Source organism: Nipponia nippon, unplaced genomic scaffold (genome assembly GCF_047370975.1).
Source record: "Nipponia nippon isolate SJK-2023a ecotype South Korea unplaced genomic scaffold, ASM4737097v1 scaffold_11, whole genome shotgun sequence".
In the NCBI taxonomy this organism is placed as follows: Eukaryota; Metazoa; Chordata; class Aves; order Pelecaniformes; family Threskiornithidae; genus Nipponia; species Nipponia nippon.
Window position 1 is genome coordinate 5,988,854 of NW_028262302.1, and position 27,206 is coordinate 6,016,059.

The 27,206-nt window shown below is 46.9% G+C and overlaps 1 protein-coding gene across 2 annotated transcripts; it reads right to left on the bottom strand.

Annotated features, from left to right (window-relative positions):
- Positions 1 to 48: 48 nt before the first annotated feature.
- On the bottom strand, positions 49 to 26,182 carry NEK9 (NIMA related kinase 9). Of its 2 annotated transcripts, none has more exons than XM_087747345.1 (22): positions 25,538 to 26,182; positions 23,951 to 24,128; positions 20,860 to 20,915; positions 19,907 to 19,977; positions 17,925 to 18,030; positions 15,148 to 15,279; positions 14,053 to 14,163; positions 13,392 to 13,456; positions 12,381 to 12,431; positions 11,105 to 11,297; positions 9,736 to 9,880; positions 8,591 to 8,791; positions 8,139 to 8,185; positions 7,130 to 7,285; positions 6,624 to 6,732; positions 5,900 to 6,061; positions 5,350 to 5,520; positions 5,061 to 5,120; positions 4,299 to 4,489; positions 3,901 to 4,065; positions 3,003 to 3,215; positions 49 to 2,592 (listed from the first exon to the last, which is right to left on the bottom strand). In XM_087747345.1, the coding sequence occupies exons 1-22, from the start codon at positions 25,724 to 25,726 to the stop codon at positions 2,470 to 2,472; spliced, it is 2,895 nt and encodes a 964-aa protein (XP_087603471.1). In that variant the 5' UTR covers positions 25,727 to 26,182; the 3' UTR covers positions 49 to 2,469. The 2 variants fall into 2 exon arrangements, with proteins under 2 accessions (XP_087603471.1, XP_087603472.1); XM_087747346.1 differs by lacking the exon at positions 25,538 to 26,182 and adding an exon at positions 25,183 to 25,486.
- Between the last annotated feature and the right edge of the window lie 1,024 nt (positions 26,183 to 27,206).

Sequence of the window (27,206 nt, forward strand, 5' to 3'; positions counted from 1 at the left end):
CTTCCTGTCTTGCGGGGGGAAAAGAAAAGGACTCCGAACACAGGAGAATGAGTTTAAACATTTATTTAAACAGAAACTCCAAACCACTACACCCTTTAACCTTTCAAAAAAAAAGACAACAACAAACTAGTTTTCAGCCAGAGTGTCAGAGCAGGCATAAGTTGTGTTCCACTATAACAACTCGGTAGCAATACTAGCAGGAGACCAACATGTATGGAGCTAGCACTGCAAGAAGGGGAGAAGTAAAAAGGGTTTAAAACTGCTCAAAGGCACTTCTGCCCACTTGCCCTTCCGTTTTCAGCCCAAGACAAAGGTGCTGGCTTTAAACTGCTTTTTTGGTTGCATAGCTGGCTGGTGTGAAATCTGTGGTCTGTAACAGGCACGACCTGGATAGCGTGAATCCTCTAAGGCACATATGAGGTTGCGGAGCACAGGGCATCCTCTGTCAGGGACCCTAATCCTCCACTAGATCCAAGGGGAATCCAGTCTGTGCACCTAGCTTCCCAACTGCAGAGCATTGAGAAATGAGGATAGCAGTGCACTGCAGGAGAGCGACTCCCATCACCTTGGTGCTTGCTTATTGGACATGGCTCAGGCTCAACTCTTCACTCCTCAAAGGCACTGCCGCAACGTGACCAACTCAATCGTTTCCAACCGCAACAATAACCCTCAAGCCGGGACCCTAACCTGAGAACTGGCTCCAACGCACATGGGGGAAAGGACAGCAGAGTCACAAGGGCAACCGAGCGACGCGGCCATGCCAGGGTGCCCGACGCTCACCACCTCCCAGGAGGGCTGTCCTCCCAGCATTCCTTCGGTAACGATGGATGGGCACGCCAATACGATCCTTGCCCTGGACACTGCACTGGAGAGACTGCACTTGACTCAGCTCCAAGATACTAGCAATAGGCACCAAAGAAGTATTTAAGGAGCATACGTTACAAGCAGAATGGTTTGGCATCCACCTCTAGAGACAAATGGGGAATGCTGGCTCCCCTGGAACAGTCTCTCAAAAGAAGTCTAGGAGAGGTGACTGGACATCCAACTCCAATAGACCTAAGGCAATCCTAGTGACATGCCATCGCCGGGGATGGTTTAAGCCTAATGAAATCACAACCCCACTCTCACAGCAAAGGTGAGAGGGACTCAGGACTCCTTAGAGGCTTCACGTAAGGCAGGGGAGGCTAGCTGCTCCCAGGGATCCTACCAATCCCAAAAGCTTAGTTCAAAGTCAGTTTGCTAATAAATTTAAGGGGAATAAAATTAACCTCGTTCTCTAACAGGAAATGAGGAAATCTTGAGCATCAGACCATGCCTCTTCCCATCTCCAATTTTCTTGGGAAAGCCTCGCGCTTCTAGAAAGAAGGTAAATTCCGGACAGAGACTTGATCATTCATGGTCATTGGGGAAGGCTGCATCCTGTGACCACGGCATTAATGACCTATTCTGGGTAGGAAACTGCATTCCAGCTTCATCAAAACACTGAGTGGAAAAACACTGATTCTTCCCACACCCACACAGACCGTGGGCACCAGGGGCTGAGCAGAACAGAAGCCAAGCAGGGAGCAGCTACGGGCTTATGCCAAGAAACCAGAAGCTCTGGCACTCAAACTAAGTTGAACAGCTGGAGCAAGAAACGGGTGACTTAGTCTGAGGCCTGGAGGCTTGTCATCTGGTTGGGAAGCAGGTGGTCTGAAACCGAGAACCAAAGATCCCATCTCAGACAGTCCCCGCTACTGCTATTGGAAACACCACCTGATTCACTCATCTCGGTGCATTGCCTGGAAGTTGGAAAGCTCTAGGCACCCAGAATAAAGCCTTTAAACTCTGTCTATACAGGCCACTGGACACAGCCATATGGCCAGAAGCTGTGCCTTGAGGCCAGGGACACGCTGTCTACTGTTATCTCCCTAACAGGAAGATCTCTGCTGCCTCCAGAATGAGACGTTCTCTGCTCCCTCTGCCCCTGAACAGAGGGGAGCATCCTCACCGGCTGGGCCTTACCATGTGGTAGGGAGAGGATCCTAGTCCTTCACCCCTCTGAAGTGAAGGTGGCAAGTCTTAGGGTTCAGCCAGCTTCAGTACAAAACACGTCTCCTCCTCTCATCTAGAGATGCAGTGATGAGTACTGGGGTCCCAAAGGCAGCTCCCAAGAAGCAGTGAAACAATGAAAGGGCCACAAGCCACTACTGGAGCCATCGCCGTAATGGGGCCGTTCTGCCTCATGTGCAGAATTGACAGATAAGGTACAAAGAGGAGCTGCTGCTGCTTCAATCACTGAGCTGGCCTAGAGCTCAGGGGCCCTTCCCCTCTCAAACTCACTCCTAGTTCATATCAAACGTACATGGGTGCTGCTCTGGAGCCTCCGGCCTCGCTCCTTGTCTGCGAGTGACCTGAAGCCAGGAAAGCCGCTCTCTGCATTCGGTTAGTGTGCTGTGAAGTTAGATGGATCCCAGTGGGCTCAGGAGACTAGAGACTGGAGCGGCACGAGTCCGTTCCCAGGAGACACCAAGAATCTGAATCCAAGTCAGGTTTCGGATCCACTTCCATCTCCTCTTTGGCTGTCTGTGTTCCTTTGGAATGAACCTCCACCTGCCAAAACACACAACAGTTATCCAAACAGCTCTAGGACTAGCTGCAAAGCAGCTAGGAGCCGCACAGGGCACAGTTCCTATTCTCCACAGCCATTTGGGACTCTCTGTGACATCTGACTGCCCATCCCTTCTCACCAGGAGAAATAAAGAGGAATCCCAGGTCCCTCAAGGACTGGGCTGTCCTCACAAGGTACTGTCTTCTTGGCTTCATTCCTATTGCTACTACCAGAGCCTGCATCAGCAGCTCAAACAAGAGACAGGCACCATGCTCAGTCCCTCCATTCTGCTCGAAGAGAGACGTCTGTTAAGAGCTGCTTCCTTCTGCGCAGCCTCCGCAATCGATGCAGGAGCCAGGATCAGCGTAGTGAGCCCTGAGCGTGAATGTGCACCTAGGTGATGGGTCCTCACCTGCTGCATTCCCTCCATCCCCTTGCAGAACCGCTGGAGTTGGGCACTCAGACGAACGGTTTCCTGCTGCAGCTTCTTCTGATCATCCAGACACTGTAAAACCAGGCCTCGGAGGTGCATCACCTCCATTTGCAGAGCACTGCACATGCAGCCCACAACAGGAGACGCAGCCTTCCCTTCACCGCATGGCAAGGTCGGACTCAGGCAAGTAGGCTGCAGAGACACAGAGGGAAGTTAGGCCAGGTTTGAGTGCAAGGCCAGGAGTTGTGTATGCCACAAGAAGAAACCATGCACAGAAAGTGTCACCCCTGCTCATTTCCCAACTCCCCAGACTTATAGCAGCCAAGGTCACCAAGCTACTAGTCATTACATCTTCAGTACAAAGCCACTAACTTCCTCCTTTTTCTGGGAAAGCTGCTCCTGTCCTCCTATCACCAAAATCCATCTGGTTTCCCCCCTTTCCCTAAGCCTGGGATCTGTGCCTCCTCTTGGGACAGAAAACTCCTGGAATAAGGTAGTCTCACAGGTTGTAATTTCTCAGTGATTTCCTATATCAGTTCTTCTTCCTATCTCACAGCCATTTCTGCTTTCTAAATTTCTATCTTCTGTTAGGCTTCTGGGCCCTAGGCTTCTCTTTTTTTTTCCAATTGCATTAACTGCATTTTTCTACAGAACCAATCTCATTATTTTCAATCTGACCAAGCCCCAGCTTTGTGTTCTAGATTCCTGTGAATTGTTCTCTTTGCAGCATCATCTCTGATTATCAACAGCCCTCTTTTCCTCATCCAGATGAATTAGGCCGATCCAACACCCTCTTCTCAGCTCTCCCCGTAATTCAAACATTGCCATTTATGGTCCCCAGGAGCTTTTGGCCAAGCATTCTCTTGGATAACATTACCCAAGGCTCTGTTTTGGGCTTGTTTAATCCAACAGGTTCCTCAGAGGCCACTTTGAGTCCTTGAAGTTTCTGGTAAGGGAGAGTCTCCTTCTCAGGCTCTGAAGATGCAATGCTCAGAGGAAAGGGGCTGTCAGGCATGGGGATGAATTCAGCGTTCTCCAGCTCCTGGATACACAAAAGCAGCACTGTCAGGCCTGCCTGCCTTCCTGCAGCTGACTTCATCTCCTCAACCAATGCACCAACACCCTCTTGTGGTAAAAAAGGCAGCAAGGCCTAAAGGGCTCCCCGCGCAGCACAGCTCAGAACCTTTCAGAGCATCCTTTAAAAGTGGAAAGGGGCCACTTGCTTTTCCCCAGCCTAGATCCCCATTTTAAGGCATTTCTGAGACACCACATTACCTTCCGCAGCCAGCCAGGGCAGGAGCTGCTGTCAGCACTGTTGCCTCCCTTAGCTTCTGTGGTGCTGATCCAGCCCCCCAACTCGCGATCTGCTTCCATGGTTCCCCGAAAGCCTCCACTGGGATTGGGGGTCTCCGCTTCCTGTTCATTATCCTCTTCCTCTCCTCCTCCAGTTGTGCAGCTCTGAGCCACTAGCAAACAAGAGTGAAAACTTTATACTTTCACCACCTCTGCTGTTCCTGTTGCCAAACCCCAGCTGGAGCAGAGAAGCTGCAGGAATTTGGGCTGTATGGCCATGGTAAGAGCACATGCTAGCAGCATCTCCCTCAACAGCTTATCTCCTAATGCTCCCTGCAAGCCTCCCCAAAAAGGCTTGTATGCAGCAGTCTTTTGCAGCTTCTTGGCCCCGGCCCTCCCACAGGTCCGAGAAACTGGACTCCATCTCTCCAGCAGCTGCCCCATAGCCTCCCTTCCCTTATCAGCTCCCTTCGGTGAAGTCCTCTCAGCTTTTCCTTGTCAAATTGAAGTTCCTCAACTACAAAGGCCTCGCTGCATCCATGTTCTTCCTCGTCTGTTTCAGTTCTCTCTTTCCCAGCTTTGGGCCATCCCTTCCCATGCACAGCACCAACTAGATTTCCTCCCTTTGAGCTCTTCTGTGAGGCCTTTCAAACACAGAGAAACCATGCTGCAGGACCAAACTGCACCCAATCAAACTAACCCCTAAATGGACTTAACCACAGCTCCCCGGGGCAGGTTACTCACCAGTACCAATGGACAGGCCACTGCTGTTGGATCGGATTGTTTTAGAGTTCAACACCTTTTCTGCAAGGAGAGAAGCATGCTTTCAGTTAGAATGCCACATGGAATGCAGGACAACCCCTACAAAGGCATGCAACAAAGCCAATGTTGCAGGCCTAGAGCTCAGAGCAGCTTGCCACATTCCCCCACTGCATCCTGGCCTGTTCTCAGGCAGGATTTGTAGTCTAGGTCCTGGCAAGCAACACATCATCATAACCAAAATCCCAAAATTTCACCCTAAACTTACACTTACCAACGATGATGATGGTGTGCCAGCCACGGCACGACAGGTCTGGAACGTGATGCAATGATCCAAATATTGGCCGAGGCCATGAGGTACAAATGTCCGAGCCATGAGCTCTCTCGGTCGATGTCATCGCCAGACGCCCATTCCCGCCGTTACCCCAGGCAAAGATATGGTTGTCTGAGGAAACAGAGATTCAGGAGCCTCAACTCACTCCCTTCCTCTCAGCCTGTAATTGCTACAAGGATGGCAGCCTCTCTGCTGTAACTGCTATCCTAAAGTACCTAATCCACCAGCTCCATCTTGCCAGTGGGAGAACAAACCGATATCAAATCTAACAGGCAGCCACCAAGCCAGCACTCTGCAGCCCCAGGGACAGCAAATGCTTGGCACTGCACTGGGACAACTAACAGGGCCAGAGAGCCCCAGTCTAGGAGGATTTATTTGTTTCAGTGCAGTGCTGAGGGGCTGGTCTAGGAAACGATCAGTGGGAGCCAGTTAACCACCCTGCAGATCTAGTTCAAAGGAACCCACCACAACGTCGCAAAGACCCACTCACCGTCAGTAGCAGCTATGGTGAATTCATCTCCACATGAAACCCTGATCACCTGCTTACCCCCCAGGGGGCCTCCCAGCAGGTTAATTCCCAGGTGCTTCTTATAGTCCCCAACACCAAGCTGTCCACACTTGTTGGAGCCGAAGGTCAGCAGGCGGCCTCGCTCTGAGAGGAGGAACGAGGAGACAGTCACAGCGCGGGCCCAACTCTGGAAGCAGCCATGCATGCAGAGAACTAGCAGCAACAGCCCATGACCAGAGGCCAGAGGAAGGACTCTGCTGAGAAGCCAGCCAGGCTGGGAGGGGACAGTGCCAGCCAAGAGGAATGGCTTCAGCCTGGAAACACCTCCCCCGGTTCCTTCTCCCCTTGCTCCCCTTTTCTGATGCTGGGGGCTGGGACTCCTCACAGCCCTCTGACTGGTGTCACTTGGGCAAAGCCTAACTCGGTCATAAACAATTCCTCTGCTATCCCAGAGCATGATTCTTCCCTAAACTATTTTTTTTCCCTTTAAAAAAAAAAAAGGAAGGTTGACCCAGCAGCTGATGTTGCTGCTTCAGCTGGCCAGGAGGCAACACTGCTTGAGGAACAGGAATCCTGGATTCCTGGAGCAGGTGTGAACCCTGCTAGCAAGAGCACAACCCTCAACGTCAAGGGCCAGGCTGAAAGGGCAAAGCTGATGTAAAGTAATCCAGCAACCAGTATTCACTTCTTAATACATAGGGCTCACCATCAATGGAAGCTGTGTGTGTCTTCCCCGGAGAAATGGTACGGATCTTGTAGAAGGACAGCTGCTTGGCCAAAGTAAGGGAAGTGGCGTACGGCACCTCACAGTACGTCTGAGAAAAAGACATGTGGGTAAGCACAGAGTGAAAAACCACACATTCATCAGCTAAGACCTACTCAAGCAGGTCTTGACAGACCACAACATTAACCTAGACAGTCCTAACGCAGGTATGGTAAAGAACTGCCAGAATCCATATCACTAGCTAAGTCACCCTGGAGCAGCTTGCTATCTGTTTCACTACCTCAGATGTGACATAAACCCATAGGGCCGACAGGAAACTGAGGAACAAATTGCCTCCCTCTTCCCATAATCCCAGTATCCATTGTCTTGGATTGGAACTAACAAATTGGCACTAAGCTAATAAACACTTTGTCAGTGTCACTGGACCTCCATTTCCCCGTATACTACTGACTGCTGGGAGCTGGAGCCAGGGACCCAAACGCACTTACATCATGGTTGATTATCCCTGATGTGCACTGATTCAGGCCCAGCTTGTTGAACTCGTTGAGTCCACATGCCAACACTTTGCCCGTCTGGGTGAGCAGGAATGTCCCATCACAGCCACAGTGAACGGACACAATGTTTAAGGTCTTTGGAACATCCACCTATATGGAGAAATATATCCAAAGAAAATCAAAATCCCAACATCTACTACATAGAAGCTGCACATGGAAAACATGGGGTTAGAGCAGTGGTTCAGCTCGTCTGGGCACTGACAATACCCAATGCAGTTATTTTGAAAGAAAGTGAAAGAATATCATAAAGTCTGTAGCATACTGAAACTCCAGTCACAATGCAGAAATTCAAGGCATTCTAGACCTTGTACGCAGACACTGGTGAGCCAGCACAGGAACCAGAAATGCGGCGCACAGACATCCTGGCCAGCTGGCGTCTACAAGCACCAGACCCAGTTAGCCGAGCAGGGCTGGGTCTGTGCTGCGTGGGTGCGATACTGTGTTATCACAGATACTTGGCTTCCAGGCACATCCTTGTTGGTGTCTAACCCCCAATGGGTTAGATTACCTCAGTTACCCCTAGCTGTATTGACAGCTGTATTTCAAGAAGGTTTTACTTTCAACTCATCTTTAACTCCTTATGTCAAATTCAAAGACTCCCAGTTGTTTGCACTGCTGTGGGTTTCCTCTACAGACCCCAGGATGCAATTTGGTATTTCCTACTATGATTTCCACAACATTAAGTTTGGCACTTCCAGTTCCAGCTTGGAGGTCAGAGCAATGAAGCTCTAAGTCATGATGCTGCCTGGTTTGGGAGTGCCATGTCCCTCTGCCATGATCTCTATGGACAAATGAAGCAAAATAAAGGAAGTAAAGTTAAAACCCTCGCAAACTCTATGATACCTCAGAAAAAACACCTGAACCTCAGACAGTTAATATTTCCAAACGGCAACTAATTTGGGTTTATGCCCATGCAGGTTTTGAGAAGTAGTCACAGCCCTACCTTCTGAGGGGTGTAGTGATCTTCTTCTGAATCCAAGCCCAAGCGCCCTGCATCAGTGAAAACACTGCAGTTAGAAATGGCCTCACAAGGTGCCCGCCCCTAAGAAATGGTATTGTCTCTCCATAGTTCCAAAGAAATCTCCCTACAGACCTAGAAACCTGCTCCCCTACATGCATCATTGCCCGCCAGTCCTCAAGGTAATCCAACCCCACTCACAGAACCACTGCCCTACCCACAAGGAAGCCAAGCAGCATCCCAGAGTAAAGTCCCAAGGGCTCAGTCCCCAGTTCCCCATTCTTACAAGAAAAGAAAGCCCCAAAGAAACAATGTTCTTTGCCCCCAGGGCATACCAGACAGCCCTCACCCGGGCCCTGCGTTACACACCTGCACCAAGCCCCTTTCTGGAGCCAGCATGCCCCAGTGCCTTTAGGTTCCAGGGAGACTCTACCTACCATACTCTCCACAGCCCCATGTGTAAACTTCTCTGTTCCTGGTCAGCACTGCCACATGGTTATCTCCACATGAGACCTGCTCCACAGGGTTGGTAAGAAAGAAATCCAGCTGCAGGGGCTCAAGCACTTCGGAGCCGTAAGCTTTGTCAACGCCAATGCATCCATAATAGTCCGAGCCAAAGGCATACACCTGGCCCTCATCTGAAGGACACAAGGGAAGCTCGGTCAGCACACAGAGCTTGTATTAGGCTGCATATTAACCTCTTAGAACATGGCCAGAGCAACCTCTTTTCTGTAATCATCCTCCTTTTAGTGCAGAAGAACGTCATCAGGAGAATATGGAGTCCTTTCTTGTTCACATTGAGATGGATGACCTTACACCACAACCTGCAGCTATTTCAGGATGCCAGTGTCAAAAAATCTTGGGTTGAACCTGTCACTTTCTTTAACAGAAACCCACAAATTGATCCTGTGGCTCCCTAAATCACTCCTCCAGCACACTGAGCATCTGAGCTTCTCTCTGTCAAATCTCTGCTTTTCTGGCACTGGCAAAATAAGCTGGAAACTACCTTGTTGAGAATTATATTTTCATGGGTAAAGCAAGATTCAAATTCTTCCATAACAGACAACACCACAGTTAACACATCTTTAGAAGTACGAGCAGGGTTAGAACTAGAGACAGCTACGAGGTCTCAAACTTTCTGCATTAAACAGCAAATCTCAGATACACATCTTTTATCATTGGGTGACTCTTTCCCCACACAGTCCAAAAAGAGTTTCAAACACATTTACATTCTTGACTTCAGGCTCCTCTGTCTTTAATACAAGCACGTATGGAGGCAACACATGCACTGCTAAGAGCAGGGACTCTGCACAGCCACAAGCAGCTGTGCTCAACACCCAGCTTCACCACCAAAAAGGAGCACACCCTTAGCAAAACACCCAGCTTTCTTGGGAGTCGTTATCTTCCTCTGTATAATAATGTTGATCTATCTCCATTACCGCACCTACTGTCCTCAAAACTGAGGGGCGAGTAACATAGGGGACTTCCTCCTTTGTGCACAAAGCTGCTCTGCTAATCTTATTGCGACGGCAAATATCTCCACAGCAAAGTGAGGGGACGGTGGTCCCCTTCCAACTCTCACCTGTGATGCACACTGTGAAATCGTCTCCACAGGACACCTGGCGAATGGCTTTTCCCTGAAGCTTCTCAACATGCTTTGGCTGCCGGTAGGAGGCTCTGTCTCCATGTCCCAGCTGCCCGTGCAACTTGGTGCCCCCCTGCATATTCTGCAAGGCAGAAACATCTGGTAAGGTTATGTATCCACAACTCCAGAGATGGTGCCAATAATTACAGCACCTCGAATGAACAACAAAGAGCAAGAGAAAGCGTGTCAGCTACCTTAGGGAAGAGACCGCTATCTGCTGTGTGGCTTAACAGCAGGCAACATTCTAAACGGCAGCACAGGCTTTCAGGCAGTTACGCACTAACAAGGAGGGATCCGGTCTCAGGCCACCAGCTGGTGAGGAATCCCTGCTCCCTTCTCATCTGCCAGGCTACAGAACCCACTCCCTGCTGCAGGACTGAAATTCATCCTTCAGCTTTTTGACCTACTTTTCTAAATCCTAATGGCTGCAAAGAAACTCGTAACATGAAACCAACGTCGCTGAAGTGGCCACACCTACCAATTCTACAGGAAAAACAAAACTCTGAGTAGTATTGAAGCTAAAACTGAAGTATTAATAGCCAGCTGAAAGTTTTCAGTGGCCATTCTTGCAGGAACATCCAGCAAATTACTTCAAGTTGCTCTCCTCCCGTTTGGATCTCTCTCTTCTCTCACCCACCTTCCCGTATTTTCTAATCTGTCTTAACAGATTCTGTATCATCAATACAAAAACCTGTGGAAGCCTGGAGATGCAGAATACCTCCATGTCACTGACCATCTAAGCCCAAGAATACTGGATTCAATTGTTTTAAATGCATTATATGCCAACATTTTTTTATTCAGTTTAAACTATTACAGAATTTCCACTCATAAAAAGCAGAGTTGTTTAGTGTAAGACATCTCTGGTTTCATCCACAAGTTGCCTCACAGACGACATCTGTATTACAACAAGGTCACTCATCCCACCCATTCTGATCTCGGAAAACCTTCCTCAAAAATACACAAGCCAACAGAGCATCACAAAGCCTCCAGTGCATTTCTCATTGTCGGGAAGGGGAGGAAGAGATGTTTGACTCAGTGTCTGGGCCTACAAGTCCACCACCTGCAATCCTCAAGTGCACAGCAAGTCTCCAATACACTTCCTGTCATGATGGAGAACTTCTCCCAAAAAACACACTTGCCTTGGGAGACCTGGGTCAGCCCCAAAGCAGATGGCCTCACTGCAATCAGATTTCTCCTTTTCCAAGCTGCTTGCCCATCTGATTCTACCAGGCTCACGAACAGTCAGCAGTGGATCTGGACTCTCCTCTCCCACCCCTACCCGCTTCCCGCAGTTTCTCTCACTTACCACCCAGGTGTAGAGCTCCTTCTCCACTGTCACCACAGCAAAGTGAGTGTTACCAGCACACACCTGGCGGGCACTGCAGCCACTTTTGATGGCATCCAGCTTCTGGGGGGTGGACTTCCCGCCCCCCCAAACATACACCTCGCTAGTGCGCGAAGTCACCACTGCAATGGAAGCCTCATTCATGGTACTTGACCTGCACAAGACCCCCCCCACAAAACACACATGCTTTTAATAATGAGCTTGCACTCACTGTCATCACTCATTTTCCTACTGTTGTCTGTCAGTTTCTCCTTCACAATCATTCATGGTTTTTTATTTTCACAAACTGTTCTCTTTGTTGAGTGGTTGTGAGGCCTCAACTGCTACAGAGACTCAGGATCAAACCTGTCTCAGAGCCGCAGAGAAAGCAGCCTCCAGGAAGCATTTTAAAAAGCCTACAGTCCAATTTTATGCTATTTAAAAAGACCAGGCTTTCACTGAATGGCCATGGAGCTGTTCTCATTTGTGAAAACTGAAAGCCTTACAAATGGTCATGAAATCTTGCTCAAAATACAGAAACATCCAAAAGCTTCTAACTTCCCTCTCTCCTCTTTATTTAAATTACAGGCTTCCATCTGAGGGCAAAAATATAACTTCGATGCAGGTAAGAATCAATTCACAAGCAGATTGCAAAATGGAAGTTGTAATCAGAGCAAACTGCAAGCAACCCATGAACTGGAACAACTTCACATAAGTGCTCAGATAGTACTTCCAAGTTCATGAGGAAAAAAAGGTCAAATTCTATCTCACAAATCAACAGAAAAACAGCTATACATGTCACGGAAGCTATCTGCCTTACGGAGCAACCCTGCATACAGGCTCGCTGGGGACTGTGGAGAACCTCTGCATATATCCAGTTTTATGAAAGACATTCATTTAATACTCAACATTCAGACAGTCATATTCTTCCTGCTCAAGGGAATCTGTGTGAAAGCAGGGATCTACTTTACATCCTCAGATATGTAGGCTGTAAGGACTACATCCTCAGTAGGACAGATTAGAGCTGTATGGTACCTGCTGAGGTAAGGCTCCAGCCGTACATATAAGCAGGATATAAAGGCACAGTAAAACGTGGGACAATAACCATGTAACGACTATGTCAAATTCCCAGCATTTAGGGTTCTTCTAAACTACACTATTCCATTAAGGTTGTCACAGACTAACACTCTCGGCAAAGTTCCTCTCTGGGGAGCTGTTCTCTCCAGACCTGCTTTCAAACACATGCCCAAACAATTACCTTGGTCGCTTACTTGGCCCATTAAGCAGTGTGACTTTCTCTTCCATCTCCCTGCCAAAGGAGAAAAAGCATTTTAGGAAAGAGTAACATCGCCCAAAGCAATTTACTGACAAGCAGCACACACAGACTGCTTTCCTTTCCAATAAAACGCTGCTCCCTCTTGGAGGAAATGCAGCGACTGTTTACCAGCTCACAGCAATACACAGTAAGCAGGGCAGAAGTAATGTACCCTATAGCTAATGAACTTCCAGGACAGCTGGGACAACAAACTACATATATACCAGAATGTAGCCAACCAATACCCATATTGCACAAGAATGACCTTAAATGGCTAAATATTATCAGGATTTGGGCTTTTACCAGTGCATACAGCAAGACAAAACTCACGCTTTGCTGATCACCAAGTAAAAGAATCTTGGTATAAAGGACTAAGTCTGCTGTCCCCAAAGCAACAAATGCAGGATCCAAACAGTCCAGAATTATGGTCCACCTTTCATAAAAAGACAGTGTGTGCAGGCTGATGGCCAAACTAAGCTAAAATGGGCCACTTCCAATGCAACTCTCTCCAGAAGAGGGAGGCAACAAAGGGAGAAAGCAAGGGTCTCTATATTGCACAATATGTATATTTTGAAAGGCCTTTTCCAATGACCATAGGAGGATCTCTGTGACCCTTCGTTCACAGAGATCTGAAGAGCAGGAACCAGCATTCCTCAAAGGAGCCTCAGAAAGGGATGCCTCAAGGCTCTCAATACAACAGCTTCTAAGACAAAGGATGCAGGGACCTTTCTCATCATACTCGTGCACCAACAGAACATAGGGATTGATCAGAAGACAAGACAGCAAGAATGCACTTCTCTCTTAAAGAGGATGAAGTGTACTTCAACAACTGCCTCACGTCATGCCAAGTTAACTTAAGGACTTTGCTACAAAAGCATAAATGCCACTAGTCTGCACAAACCCTCCTGTTGTCCCCCACACCTGTCCAGGTTTCAGGCAAGACTATCTGATTACCTCCTGCGTTTGCTGAGAAGGGGATGTTCAAGCAATTCATCTGCAGTGGGTCTCTTCTCTGGATCCTGAAAGAAGCAAGCAACAAGTCATTCTCCAGGAAATGCTCATCATCTACAATGAAATCTTGGGCCAGAAGACCTCGTTCAAGCCTGCATGGACCTCCTTCCCAGACTCCCTTCAGAAGGGAAAGGAATTAATTCAAATATTTGGAGTGAACAGGAATAAATGCCAAGGATGTGCAGGAGGGAATTCCACGCTCTGAATGTATCAATGCTATGTTTGCTTTCAAGAAATTAATTCCCTACAGAAAGCCAGAGTCACGGTCAGAAAGTCAGAACCTTAAGAGACTGTACTGGGACAATGCTCCTACCTCTGCAGCACTGCATTACAGAATAATTGCTTCTGCCAGCCCATTAAATAATTGTCATCAGAGTAAACCCAGCACTCCTCCACAGCCTGCAGGACTGAATGGCATCTTGAGACAATGCTTTCAGAGGACTGGAGGAAGCCCAGCCTTAGTGATGCCCCAGGCCTTAAAGAAATTACCCTGCATCAACAGCCCTCATGCTGCAACAGGCATGCCATTCCCCTTCACTCCTGAATTCCATGGCTTAGGCAGCTGGGAAGCGGTGTCTGAAAATCAAAAAAGTATTTCACCAACCTGATCAAGGCAGAAATTCACCATCTGGATCAGCTCCCGGGAGTAGACAGTGGAATCAACCTCCATGGCGCGATTTCCCTGTACAATCTTCACACAAAGGTTCAGGGGATTCTAGGCAGAAACCAGAAGCCAGCTGTAAGGGAACTGAACTGGACAATGTGTCCAATGGGGAGACATGCTACAGGCCACCATTATTTTCTTCCTCCTTCTCTGATCAGGACACATCCTTCTTCTTCCCTGCCTAGCAGGTTCTCCAGAAACCTAATAATAATTCCTGCAGAAATGGTACCTTTGATAGCTAGGACTTGGTAGCAACATCCAGCTTCTCACCAAATTCCCTAACAGTGGAGGGAGAAGGTTTCTCTCTGCATGGAATCTCCTACGCAGCATATTGCCATTGAAACACTGCACAGCAGCAAAGTTACTGGGGACTTGGTAGCCATGGTGAGAGGAAGTCAGGAAAGGATTTTATTTTCACATCAGCTCTTTAAGGGTTACAAAATCTTGCACCACAGCAGGCAGCAGCTTTTGCCATCTCATGGCACAAGCTGGCAAATCACATATGCCAGCCAGCAATGCTCCCTTTCACCCTCTCCATGCCAGCCTGACCAGACTTCTCTTGTGCCCAAACTTTGAGAAACGGTAACAGGATTAAACCCTATGAAATCCAAAGGCTGGAAGTTTTCGCTACAGAATGCTGCACAGAAAACTCACAGCTAGTAATGCTGAAAAAAAAACCAAAAAGACTACACAGTCACAAACTTCCTCCTTGTAGACAAAAGGATGTTTCATTCGCAACCATGATACAAATTAGCACAGCTTGTATTCTGCATCTGGTAAACCCAGGGCCGCAGACAAGGGTGGGTTTGGCAGAAGCCAGAGAGGCACCTGCAGTGCAGGGGAAGGGAAATCATGCAGACATTTTCTCTGGCTATAGCTGAGACTCCCAGGCCACTGTTTTCTTAATCAGCAGATTTAAACAACAATGGGGAAAAAAAACCCACCAAACTGGAGTTAAGAAAGCTATGACCCAAGTGTGAATCTCAGGGTGATAAAAAATAAGGTTACTCAGTCCATCCTGGTTTGCAGACTTACAGTAGCATCAAAGGTCCTCTTCAGAGTAAGCAGCTCAAAGATGACACAGCCCACAGCCCAAATATCTGATTTGAAGTTGTATTTCACACCCTGGCACAGTTCTGGGGACATGTAATATGGAGTTCCCACCAGCTAGGAAAAATAACATTTAAAAATCAGAAATGATCCAGCAGTCTTCAGTTCAGGAGCTCTGCATCCATCATGTTCACACAGGCCCATGAGCATCAGAGCCAGACACAGCACTGAAGTGACACAGATGACACACCCCACCAACATGCTGGAGGGATGGGAAAAAGAAGCACATTTCTCCCCTTCTTGTCCAGAAGCCTATGCCTGCATTTCTTAGAAGATCCTAGACACCTCTCTGCTCAGATCCTGATGTGGTACATACTTCTCAATAGAGCAGCAGTAATGAGAACACAGCAAGGACTTGTCCCTCTCTTAAATATACTCCATTTAGAGGTAATCAGGGGCTTATGTACTGACCAGACATATGGAAACCCTCATAAGAGGTTGAGGTAAAAGGGATCTAGCAAAGCTTCCAAACACAGATGCCAGCCCATGGCTATGGAGCCACTCTGTCTCATCACAAGGTACTGCCAGGACAAAGGCTACTCTGCCTCCAATGAAAGAGGGGTTACTTTTGGGTCAGTAAGTAGAAAGCTGGCACGAGTCCCACCTGAAAGGCTTTCACTTCAGAAGTGGGCTTTCCTGAACAACTGGTTTAAAACAAACACCCCATACAAAATCGCAAACTCCAGCATTTAATTACAGAAGCCCTCCCAGCTCCAATAGAAATAGTGGCATAGCTCAAAGTCACAACAAGGAGACACAGAACAGACATGAGAAAAGGTGTAAGAATGAAGCTTCCAGATGAATAGAGCTCATTCCCTAGCAAGGAACTAGACAGTGAAATAGAATGAAAGAGACAGAATTTAGAAGAAGGAGAAATATTTATAGTTGCCCTCTTTTCAACTCTCTCAGCAAAGCTCCAAGGACTACAAAGCTTGCCTTTCATTAGGCTCTGCTAGTACACTAGAAACCTAATGGGCACATTCAGAATCTGCCATCTCCCTTCCATTTCCCATTACAGAGCGCGACAGCTACAGAGCTACGCGAGTCCTAGCCACGGGAAGGCTTAGAAGCCCACCTAGTTGGAGTATCATATGGAGAACTAGGACACTGCACCTAAACCTTTTTTAAGCAAAGGATAATGTAAGCTTTACTGGAAGAAAGACACAGACACATTTTCTCTACCTTCCTTGGTAAATGGGAGAAAGAATGATAAATTAAGAAATCAGCATTTAGTAAGCAAGATGTAAACATTTTACAAAATTGTAATTTGACTGTTACAATTACAAATACTGACAATAACATGTTTTGCACTCATTTCACAAAAAATTACTTCCAGACCGCCATTAGTCATTAGATCACAAATTGAGCAACCAGCCCAGAGCACAGCCAGCATATATAGAATGAAATATGGTTGAAGGTATGTAGTTCAAAATTTTTCAGAAGTGAAAAAGGAAAAAAAAAAAGCTTGCAGGAGTAGATGAACACACACAACACAGGCAAAACCAAACCTGGAAATTCATAGCACAGGCTGCACTTTCTCTGAAAGCCAGAAGGCCATGAAAAATGGCGGAAGCGGGTCTGTTGCAGCCCAGCTTAGCGAGGGGTTTATGCAGCAGCCTTGAGTTCCCACTTACTCTGCAACTGCACAATAGCGCTCATGTTCTGGAAGGGGGTTGGCAAGTATTTAACTACACATCCTAACAGAACACCAATAGCTTGCATTAAATCTAATAATACGGCCTGCTAAGGGGAAGTGCAAGCTGGCTTGCATCCCAAACTATAATAAAGGCCTTTAGCAGATAGGAGCTCCAGACAATGTCTCCCTTTCCAAGCCTAGTGCTTGCCACAGAAATTAATGGAGCTGGGAAATTCAAGCTGAGCCTTTCAGGTGCCTGCGATACAGCTTACCCTATGTCATAAACTCTGGCTGCGAAACTGCTTTCTGGAAGGGTCTGGAACAAAGCCAAGCTCATCAGCCTTCTGGTAGAATTAATCTCTCCTACAAAGCTTTGTCCCCCTCCAAGAGCATTACCAATAAACCATACACCTGGTTACCATAAGAAGCACAAATGCCTTTCTTGCTTCTTTGTAATTCAGTTCACAGCCTGAGTATTAAAGAGATAGGAGACATACCTATGGCATGGTGCAATGTCAGGCAAACACATCCAAGCTATCTCAGATCCAGCTGAGGCAAAATGCCCTCGTTAGCACAGCAGCATGACCAAATTAATTCAACTTGCTAAGCTGGGCTTAACTAGCCCAGAGGGAGAGCGCTGTACCAATGGGACTACACCCGCTGTCTCTGTACCTTTGGATAGCACTGCCTTCGTGTTACGTAGATTCACCTGTGGAAGTACCATGCCTAGGTACGAGGGAAAGAAGAGCAGTGCTCTCTAGCACAGCTATACTGGCTCTGGCACAATTCCATGCCCACAGTGGCACTCAACTTTAGTCTACTGCTACTTTGCAGAGAGACAGATCTTCAAAAGGTAATCTGGGAGCAAGGAGAACTGCAGGCTGCAACACACCAGCAAATATGCCAATGCTAGTGAGATAACATTGAGGGAAGTTGAGGTGAGAGGGAAAGGAAAACCACAGAAAACAAGCAGCAAGAACGTACAGCATCCCTGGTCTTCTGCAAGGCAGGCAGAGATGAAAGAAAAACACACCTCAGTTTGCACACAAAGGCGGCAGATACTCACAGTCTCAGCCATAGAGTACTCAGAGTTCAGCTTCTTTGCCAACCCATAGTCTCCCAATTTAATCAGGTTTGCCTTGGTTAGAAAGATATTTAATGTCTTTATATCTCTGAAAAGAGAAAAAGAAATGCAGACACTCAAATATATTTCTGGATTTCACAGTTTTCCACACACTACTATACCCCCCGCCCAAAATGAGGTACTCGGTACTCTGCCAGCACTCTCTCTCACACACACACAGAGCTCTCCAAAGGCAATTTGACCCCAAGTACAGGGGCGGTAACTGCAGTTATTCATGTTTTATCACATCCCCACACAAACACAACACAGTCTAAAAAGCTCAGGCTCCAGACACCTATGTAAAGGCCACAGATCAAAGATAGTTCTTTTCCCCCTCTCAGTCTCTTCTCATATGAAGGTCATTGAGCAGGTCTTATTTTTCCTGGTTTTATAAATAGACCCAAGCCAGGAGCTGCTGAGCTCACTAGAAACATAAATGTATGCATGAATATGTATGTATGCAAATATAAACACACACAGGGTGTGAAACAGATGCCACTCTAGAACTTAAGCATAACAACCCTCTACCTTACGTGTCAAGAACATGATGTACTGTGCCCTAAAGATCAAAAGGCTGATGGCCACAAAAATGCTGAATTCCAAAACTCATTGAAAACACTTTCTCCCAGAAAGAATAATTTATATGTAGTTTCACAGATCAATACAAGAGGCTGTAAATACAGAGAGGAAGCCCCCGCAGTATGATATGCTTCCCATGGCCAACACTTCATAACACCCCCTTTTCCTAACGTACCATCAACAACTTCCCAGTGTAGATCAGGACAACATCAAGTAAAGCAGCACTTTGCATTCATCCACTTGGGGCATCGCAAAGTCCTAGGTCACTCTGACAATGTCTGCAGCAGAAGGAAATCACTGCAAACATTTAAATAACTGTTCAATTCATTATTATGGAAGGATCTAGGGCCACACATGTTCCTAGACTGTGAACCCTGCTGTGAAGATGGGCAACAGAGGTGGTAAGCAGGAAATCACTGCAAAGCAGGACAGACACGACATCTGCTTTAGGTCAAAAACTTAGGCACTACTTTGTTGAGTGTAGGGTACTAACCCTTCATTAGCAAGGCTTGCCAATTACCAACGATATAGAATGGCAGCAACCAGGATGCTATCCCACAGAAAACATCCTCACACAGCTATGCTCATTAGTTAGAGAGGGATGTTGTGCAGCACACAACCCAGCCATGCTGGAACAGCTGCCTATGTGTGCGGTACTCCCCAGAACATCACGGCCTCCCCAAAGCACACATAAGCCATGAAATTTACCCCTCCCAAACAGAAAAGGGCAATGGAAAAAGGTAATTAGCTACTCATTAAAATCTCAGAGTCAATGTCAAAATTACCACTACTGGCTAACAAGCTGTATTACTTCCTTAGATAACAGGCCAAAGAAATGAGATTCAGCCAAACACAGGACAAATCTTCGCACGGGTTATATTACAGCAATGCACCAATGCAAAGTCTTTATCACTGTTAGCCTCCAGGCATTACAGAAGGACGTACACCTTGGTTTAAAGCTATTAATTGTGGAGTGGGTAGGAAGTACCTTTGGCCTGTGGTAACTGCTCTTCCTACCCACTTTAGCAAACACTATTTACGTGCTATGGCAATAAAGGGCCAATTTACTTCCTTCCTACATGGATTAACTCTTTGTTCACAAAACTGCAGCATCAAAGACAGCAATTCCATTTTCATATACAAAATTTCTTGCACATTTATTACAAGACGGTTTCTAGCCCAATAAAAATTCTTTACAGAAGTGATACTTAACATCTAGGCAGTCCAGCTACACTTTGGAGAGAAGCTCAGTGCTTGCTTTAAACACAGAAGCTACTCAAAGGAGTTCTGCACTCACATCCATGAACTGCACCGGCTACCTTAGCTTTACCACATGCCACACTTACCTGTGAAGAATTCCTGCTCGATGAATGCAGCTCACAGCTGATGCAATTTGAAAGAGATACCAAACCACCACCTGTGAAGGCAGGAATAAAAGCCTTATGCGAGGCTCAAAAAAAAAAAAAACAAACCCCAAAACCCCATATATCCCTGTCACACAGAGGCACATCAAGAGGCCCTGACCATACCATTTAGATGCTCTTTCAGCAACATGAAAATTTAGAATTTCCTGTTTTGGAAATCTCTGAAAAGATATTCCAAAAGGTAGATTGTTTTAGTGCAGTTCATAGTGTCTGTCCTGACAAGCGTCACAGAATTCAATGAGTGAAAAGACTTAGGAATGACAGCTAATGGACACCTGGGAAAGATCTACAGTTGGGCTCTCTGGAATACAAACTGTGACCATTTAACATTCACCATGAGCCAGAAGGCCTGAAAAGTCATTCTATAAGATATATAAGTGTAATCATTAACCACCTCAGCATGAGGTGGAAGCAGAGAGCAGAAAATAAGTTTAAAAAAAAATAAAGAAAAAGGAACAAGAAAAAAATATGTGGTGAGGCAGATTCAAGGTAATTACTCAGAAAAGAACCTACAAACTGGTTAAGAAGAGAGAGAAAAATTGAGTACTAACCAGGAAGAAACACAGAAAGAGGTTTTAAACTTAAGTGTTAGCCAAGAAGATAAGGTGACCAAAGTCAGTTGAGCGGTCTCTTTCATTATTTCTCCCTTGGAAGTTTATACTGCTTATAGACAGCCAAAAAGGAAAACAAAAAGTTTCTGATAGTCCATAAATGCTTGCAGTATTCAACAGGAGAGGTAGGATGTCAGACCCCAGATATACACAGAATTCCCCACCAGCACTAGGGAAAAGATGTTGTATAAATACTCAGATAACCGGACAGATCCCTGGAACATCAGGCCAGCCCCACTGCTCCCTCAAACCAGTCCAAATTACCTCTTCTTCAAATAACTTGTCTTTCTGCCGCAGAATCTTATCGTAGAGGTTCCCTCCTGTAATTATAAGTGAGTGAGAAAGACAGAGAGGTTCATCTTAGTTAATGGCAGCACTTACTCTGCTCAGGTATTGCTGGAACACTCAAATCCCCTAAGAGATCTCATGAATCACTACAGTTCTCCCTCAGCACTCTTCACTTAAACTGGTGAGGCACTCACAAAATTAAGTTCTTCTTCCACCTAAGAACTTCCCTGGCATACCTAAGCTTAAGCAGAGATGATTCTTTTTTAACACCACCACTGAATACTCTCTGAAAAGTGAATCAGTAACATAGGCTAGCAGTCCCTACTTTTTTACCTGTGTTTCTTGGAGTATGTACACATTTATAACCTGTACACCAAATCACATGAGATTGTCCTGCTCAGCATTACACATAAATAATACATTAAAAAAAAGAGGAAAAAAAAAGCAATTATAAGTTCCGAGTAGTCCCTGAAAGCACAAGTTACTGCCCTTCCCCACTTACTGCCCAGCTCTGAGCTGCCCCTCTCCTTCAGCCGCCCTGCCAAATACATCGATGCAGAATTCACAAAGCACTGACAACAGCAGCACCACCAACAGAAGCCTGAAATCAGCAGACTCTTCAGGGCACCTCACAATTTCAAGACGGAAGACTGAAAATCAAGGAGAGCTAAAAGAAATGATGCTGAGGGCTGCAGGCAGTGAGACTCCCTGTCAGATTAGCATCCTACCAGTAAATTCCAAATCTCTGATCACATCTTGTTGCTATTCCATTTCCCAATTATCATATATCATGTCCTAATAGTAAGGGAACACCAGGACCTCTCCAGTTCCCACAGGTATGGTGCAAGACAGCTTTCTGCTGTACGATTTCCATGGGCCTGTCAAGTTGTAGATGTCCAAAGCAGGTCACAACGGCTCCTCTGCCTCCTTGAGGGACTTACTTCAGACTTCCATGTTAGGAAGACTTTTCTGATATTCTAATTAAGATTCCCTTTGCTTAATTTCTTCTCATTCAGCCTTGCTATAACCTCTCAACATTTCTTTTTTCTGCCTTATGTTCACATTAGCAAATTATCTACAAATCACTCTTCACATTCACAACTTAACTGAAGTATTCACTTCTGCCTCATCTTATGAACCTCTTTCCTAGCGAATCAGACTATGCAGACTTTTAGTGAATTCTCTTCCTCATCTCTGATTTTTTGCCATCTTTTTTGCAGCTTTTCTGAACCAAAGAGCAGCGTGACAGGTACTACATCACCAAAATCCTTCACAAGGAGACAAATTAGCTCAACTCGGATAACCAATACCTCTATGCACACATACTAAAAAGAAAACCAAATTACTTTCTGCTTTGTTTCCTCTAATCACACATCTAACCTTCTGACACTCTATTCTCTCTTCAACAAATGTATTTTATAGGATATTTCTTCCCAAATCTATTTCAGACGTGTTCACTGATGTTATCCCATGATAAATCCAAGTCTTATGGTACCATGACATACATCCAGAACTATAGGCAAATAAATCAATAACTTGGCTTCCTCCCCTATAAAACGGGGACAACATTGACTCAAATTTGAAAGTCTTTCCTAGATCTCCAGAAGAGACATGGCGATTAAACAGTAAAAACTTTGGATTCTGAGGAGTGCCTGATAGCGACTAGTCCAGCCTTACTTTAAAAGTTACTCAGAAATCATCTTGGGCTTGTACACTGTAAAAAAAGCCACAGGAACAACTGTTAACACATTGGCAAAAACCAAAATCCGTAAGTCTAAATGAGATTCCCTCTTTCTCATGTCCGTAGTTCTGTACCAGACATATTCAGGCAACGCAGGCTATATACTCACCTCTTGGTTATTGTCCCAAAGCAAAAAAAAACAGTTTAGAGACATTAACAAACATGTACAGACATCAGCACTACGCAGCTTCTCTCTGTGCCCTCCAATGAATTTATAATGGTCCCAAGCATGCAGTCTTTTTGGGACAGCTAAATAACTCACACAGAGTACTCCTAAAATAAATGGTGCATCAAAGAGCTAACATTCCCCTACTCTTGCACTGGACGCCACCCTGCATAAAAACAAAAAGCAGAGAAGCAAAACCAGCTTTGGCCAACCTGCCAACCAGCGTGTTTGAAGCCCTTCAAAAATACTTTGCACAACTCTGTTGTCCTCCCCAACCTGTCCCAGTGAAAGCAATCGATCTAGGATGATAACATAGCCTTTTCCACCAAAAAAAGTTTCTGCTGATGACCCAAGGCTTCATGTAACCCTCAAATACACACAGGATCCCTAGCCAGGGGAGCTGTCCCACTCATCCAAATAGGAACCATATTGCAGTCCTAGGTAGGCGTCCTGTTCCAGCAGTATGACCTCCTCTTCCAGCTGTCTAAGAGCAGCTGCAACTCAGATACTCACATCAGATCTTTCTATCTCTCCATCCCAGCTGGGACTGTTCCCCCTGCAAACTCTAAATAATACCATCTGATCTACTCTTGGATGGAATTTTAAAGTTTTCTCCATGACCAGAAGGATCGGATTTTTTTTTTAAATAGTAAACTTAGAAGCTGATAGCACAAGGCAGGAAAAAGTCCTGATTGCAGTGTGCCAGTAGATTTTTAAGCTTTGATTTATAATTGCCAACTGGAGGGGGTCTATTTAAGTGCCACTACTGAAAAACAGACCCACTCTGTACTGGCAGAGAGGCCCAAATATCCTCATGGTCTTTTCCCACTGTCCTCCTAAAAGAACACAGTAAGGCACATTAGAAGTGTACATTACCAGTAACCCACTTCTTCCACTGCACCAGCTACTCATAAGACTCGAGAAACCATCTACTACTCCCTGAGCTGCCTGCGCTAACTACTGGGCTTCCTTCTTCGGCACCCGAGACACAAATCAATCAGAAGGGTTCTCAATCTCTTCTTCAGGAGCCACGCAGCAGAATTCACCTCCACGCCTCCGCTCCCCAGAGGACACCCCAGGAATACTCCCTGCAGGTTCTGCAGGCGGGTGACTCAGCAACATGGCAGCCGCCCATTTCTAAGTGGGAGTAGGGATCTCACCATTACAGTACTCCAGCTCAATCAGCAGCGTGGTGTTATCCATAAAGTGATTGTAGTACGCAATGATGTTCTCATGCTGCAATAGGGCAAGGATAACGATTTCGTTCAAAGCATCACGACGCTCCTTTTCTGACAGCCGGGTCAGGTCCACCTCCTTCCACACTACAAGTGAGTCATCCTGAAACACAAAAACAACTTTTAATTAAAAACACACTACTCTAAAGGGAACAGTATGTGCCTTTATAGCAGGAAATTAAAATTTCAGGAAAGGTAAAAAGACTTCCCTGCCTCTTACAGATTTCAGACAAAGATTCTTCACAACAATGAGTTTTGAGGGTTTTTGTTTGTCGGTAGGAAGAGCGATGGCCTGAAGCCATCTTTCTAGCTCACCAGCACTCGCTTTGGAAAAAAAAAAAAAAAATCAAAGAAAACTCAAAAAAACCCATACTACAAGGTTTCCAGGGAAACACACAGAGTTTGTTTTGTTTCAATAAAGACTAAACATACTCCAGTTCAATGAAGGCAGAACAGTGTATTTCCAATCCCATAACTGTAGGATATTGTACAAGACCATACACCATTACAAATACCCAAAAATATATTCTAAAAAAAAAAAAAATCAAGGAAACAAGAACAACTTTAGTTTGCCGTTGTTAGGCCCACCCACGTTGTCAGGCACGCTATGCGTGATCTGTTAAGCGAACAGCGTTCACTTACAACCGTTTGAGCCGTGACGCCTCAGGGTGGCCTTCCTCCAGAAAAAAAATGAAGAACTTCCCTTGGGCTTTTCTTCAACAACCGCTAAAAAGCACAACTACAAATAAAAAACTTGGACTGGCTTTTCAGCCAGTTTCCCCCGACTATGCTGAAACGCTGGTCATGCAAGAGAGTTACCTGCATGACATCACAGAATCACAGAACCGTTTAGGTTGGAAAAGACCCTTAAGATCATCAAGTCCAACCGTTGACCTATCACTGCCAAGTCCACCACTAAACCACGTCCCTATGCACCACGTCTACTCTTCTTTCAAATACCTCCAGGGATGGGGACTCAACCACTTCCCTGGGCAGCCTCTGCCAGTGCCTGACTACCCTTGCGGTGAAGAAATTTTTCCCAATATCCAACCTAAACCTCCCCTGGCGCAAGATGCCCCCGTGTCCTCTGTGACTGGAACAAAACATATTAAAACGAGGAACTTATCAGCATCAGAAGAGTCACCACATCTCCCTACCGAACTTTAGGGGACTGAGAGACTGGCAGCACTCAAACGTGCCGAAACCCAAACCCTGGGCCCCTCGGCACCGAGGGCCAAAGTCGCTGCTTCACACCCAGGCTGTTCCCGCCGGGGGCTGTCACCCAGGGGGCTGTTGTCACCCGGGGGGCTGTCCGTCGGTCACGCCGGGGGCTGTCCGTCGGTCAGTCACGCCGGGGGGCAAGCCCCGCTGCGGCTCCTGGGGCGCCGGGGCCTCCACGCACCCACAGCCTACGGAAACCGCCCCGCTGGCCCTGACCGCCCCTCGGCCCTCCTGGGCGCAGCCCCGGGGCCCGGGCCCGGCCCGGCCCGCCCCGCCGCCGGGGCGGCCTACCTCGGTGCGGCGGTAGAGGGTGGCCTCGCCGAAGGCGCCGCGGCCCAGGGTGCGGATGGGGATGTAGTGCAGCTCCTCCTGCTCGCCGGGCAGGCTGCCGCCGCCGCGGGAGCCGCCCCTGCCCGAGGACTCGCTGCCGAAGTCGGAGCTGATGGAGTCGCAGTGCCGCTCGTACTCGCCCAGCGACATGGCGGCGGCGCGGCCCCGCTGCGGCCCGGCTCTCCCTCAGCGAGGCCCCGCGAGCCCGACGGGCTCCATGTTGGCTCCCGCCGACGACCCGGAACCGCTTCCTGCCGCCGCCACGACCTCCGCGCTCCCGCCTCCCGCCGGGGCCCGCGCCGCCGCCTGGGCCTGGGCCTGGGCCCGGCCCCCGCCCCGGGGCCCCGGCCCCGCCGCCGCCCCGAGCCCGGCGTGTGGGAGCGGGTTAAAACCCGCGCTTTACGCCCTGCGACGCGTGGAATTGAGCGCAGGCTGCCGGAGCCATCTTCCACCTCCTCCTCCTCCGGCCCGGGGCCTGATAAAACCTGTGCGAAGCAGAAGTTGCCTCGGCGCTTGGCAGGGAAGTCACTGTGCTTCCCAAGAAGTCAGGAGTTCAAGGTTGCTTTCCTAAAAGGCTTCCAAATTGTGTCTTGGTAATAAAAAACTGTCTGAAGTAACTGATTTATATATAAAAAAAAAAAAGTCGTTACTGTTTCTTATTGCACACGTTAACTTTTCTTTTTCTTCCCCATAATATACATTATTGAAAAATAATTGCTACAAGGGCGAACACACCGATGAACACCACAACTGTATCGCAAGCTCAAAGATCTGCTGGGAAGATGAGGGTATCTGCGGCGGACACACATTTGGCACCATTAGTAAAACGTAGCAGTGTCCCGTACCGCACCACTCACGACGTTTCTCTGAAATAAACTGAAAGCTTCATAAATAATATTTTAGATCTGGAGCTGCAATAACAACTTCTCTGTCATAAGGAAGTACTAGTAACCTTAACCTTAGGTGATTTATTTTCTTCAGAGATAACGCACGCCACCATCATTTCAGTATTTTGTTTTCAAAGTTCGGCAGTCACAACCACACATGGGAAAGCGGAGTTGAACGGTGGGGAACATTCACTTCAGGACAGGTGATCCTACACTTAGAGAAGGCATCAGGAGCTGAAGCACGAAGCCCTGAAACCAGGGACGACAAAGCCTGGTTAGCTCTTATCCTGCTACCTTGGGAAAATGCTTTATTGCTCAGAGCACAAAACGACGAGCGGGGTTCCTTGCAGTGTGTTGAGGGCTAAAGAGCCGTTCAGCATTATGCACACCTATTTTAAAAGTAACTTATCCATCGAAGTTTATTTGCTGTGCATCGTAACTATTTCCATACAAAGACATCGTCCTTCCAAGCAGCAAAGACGGCACATCAGTTTTAGAATAAAGGAGCTTGCAGGAACGCATGAAAAAGCTCAGACATGTTCTGCTAAGGATCATTCACTCCCTCCACTGCAAAGGGAGTACCTGGCAAAATGTTATCTGGCAAATCACAGTAATTAAAAAAAAAATCTAGATGACAAAATCTCACAGAAATGGGATTAAGGAATCTGGAACAGTTGTAGAAAACCAGAAGACTACTTGAAAAAGTCAGTCTTAATTTTTCCAGTTTGAAAAGTAGAGTTCTC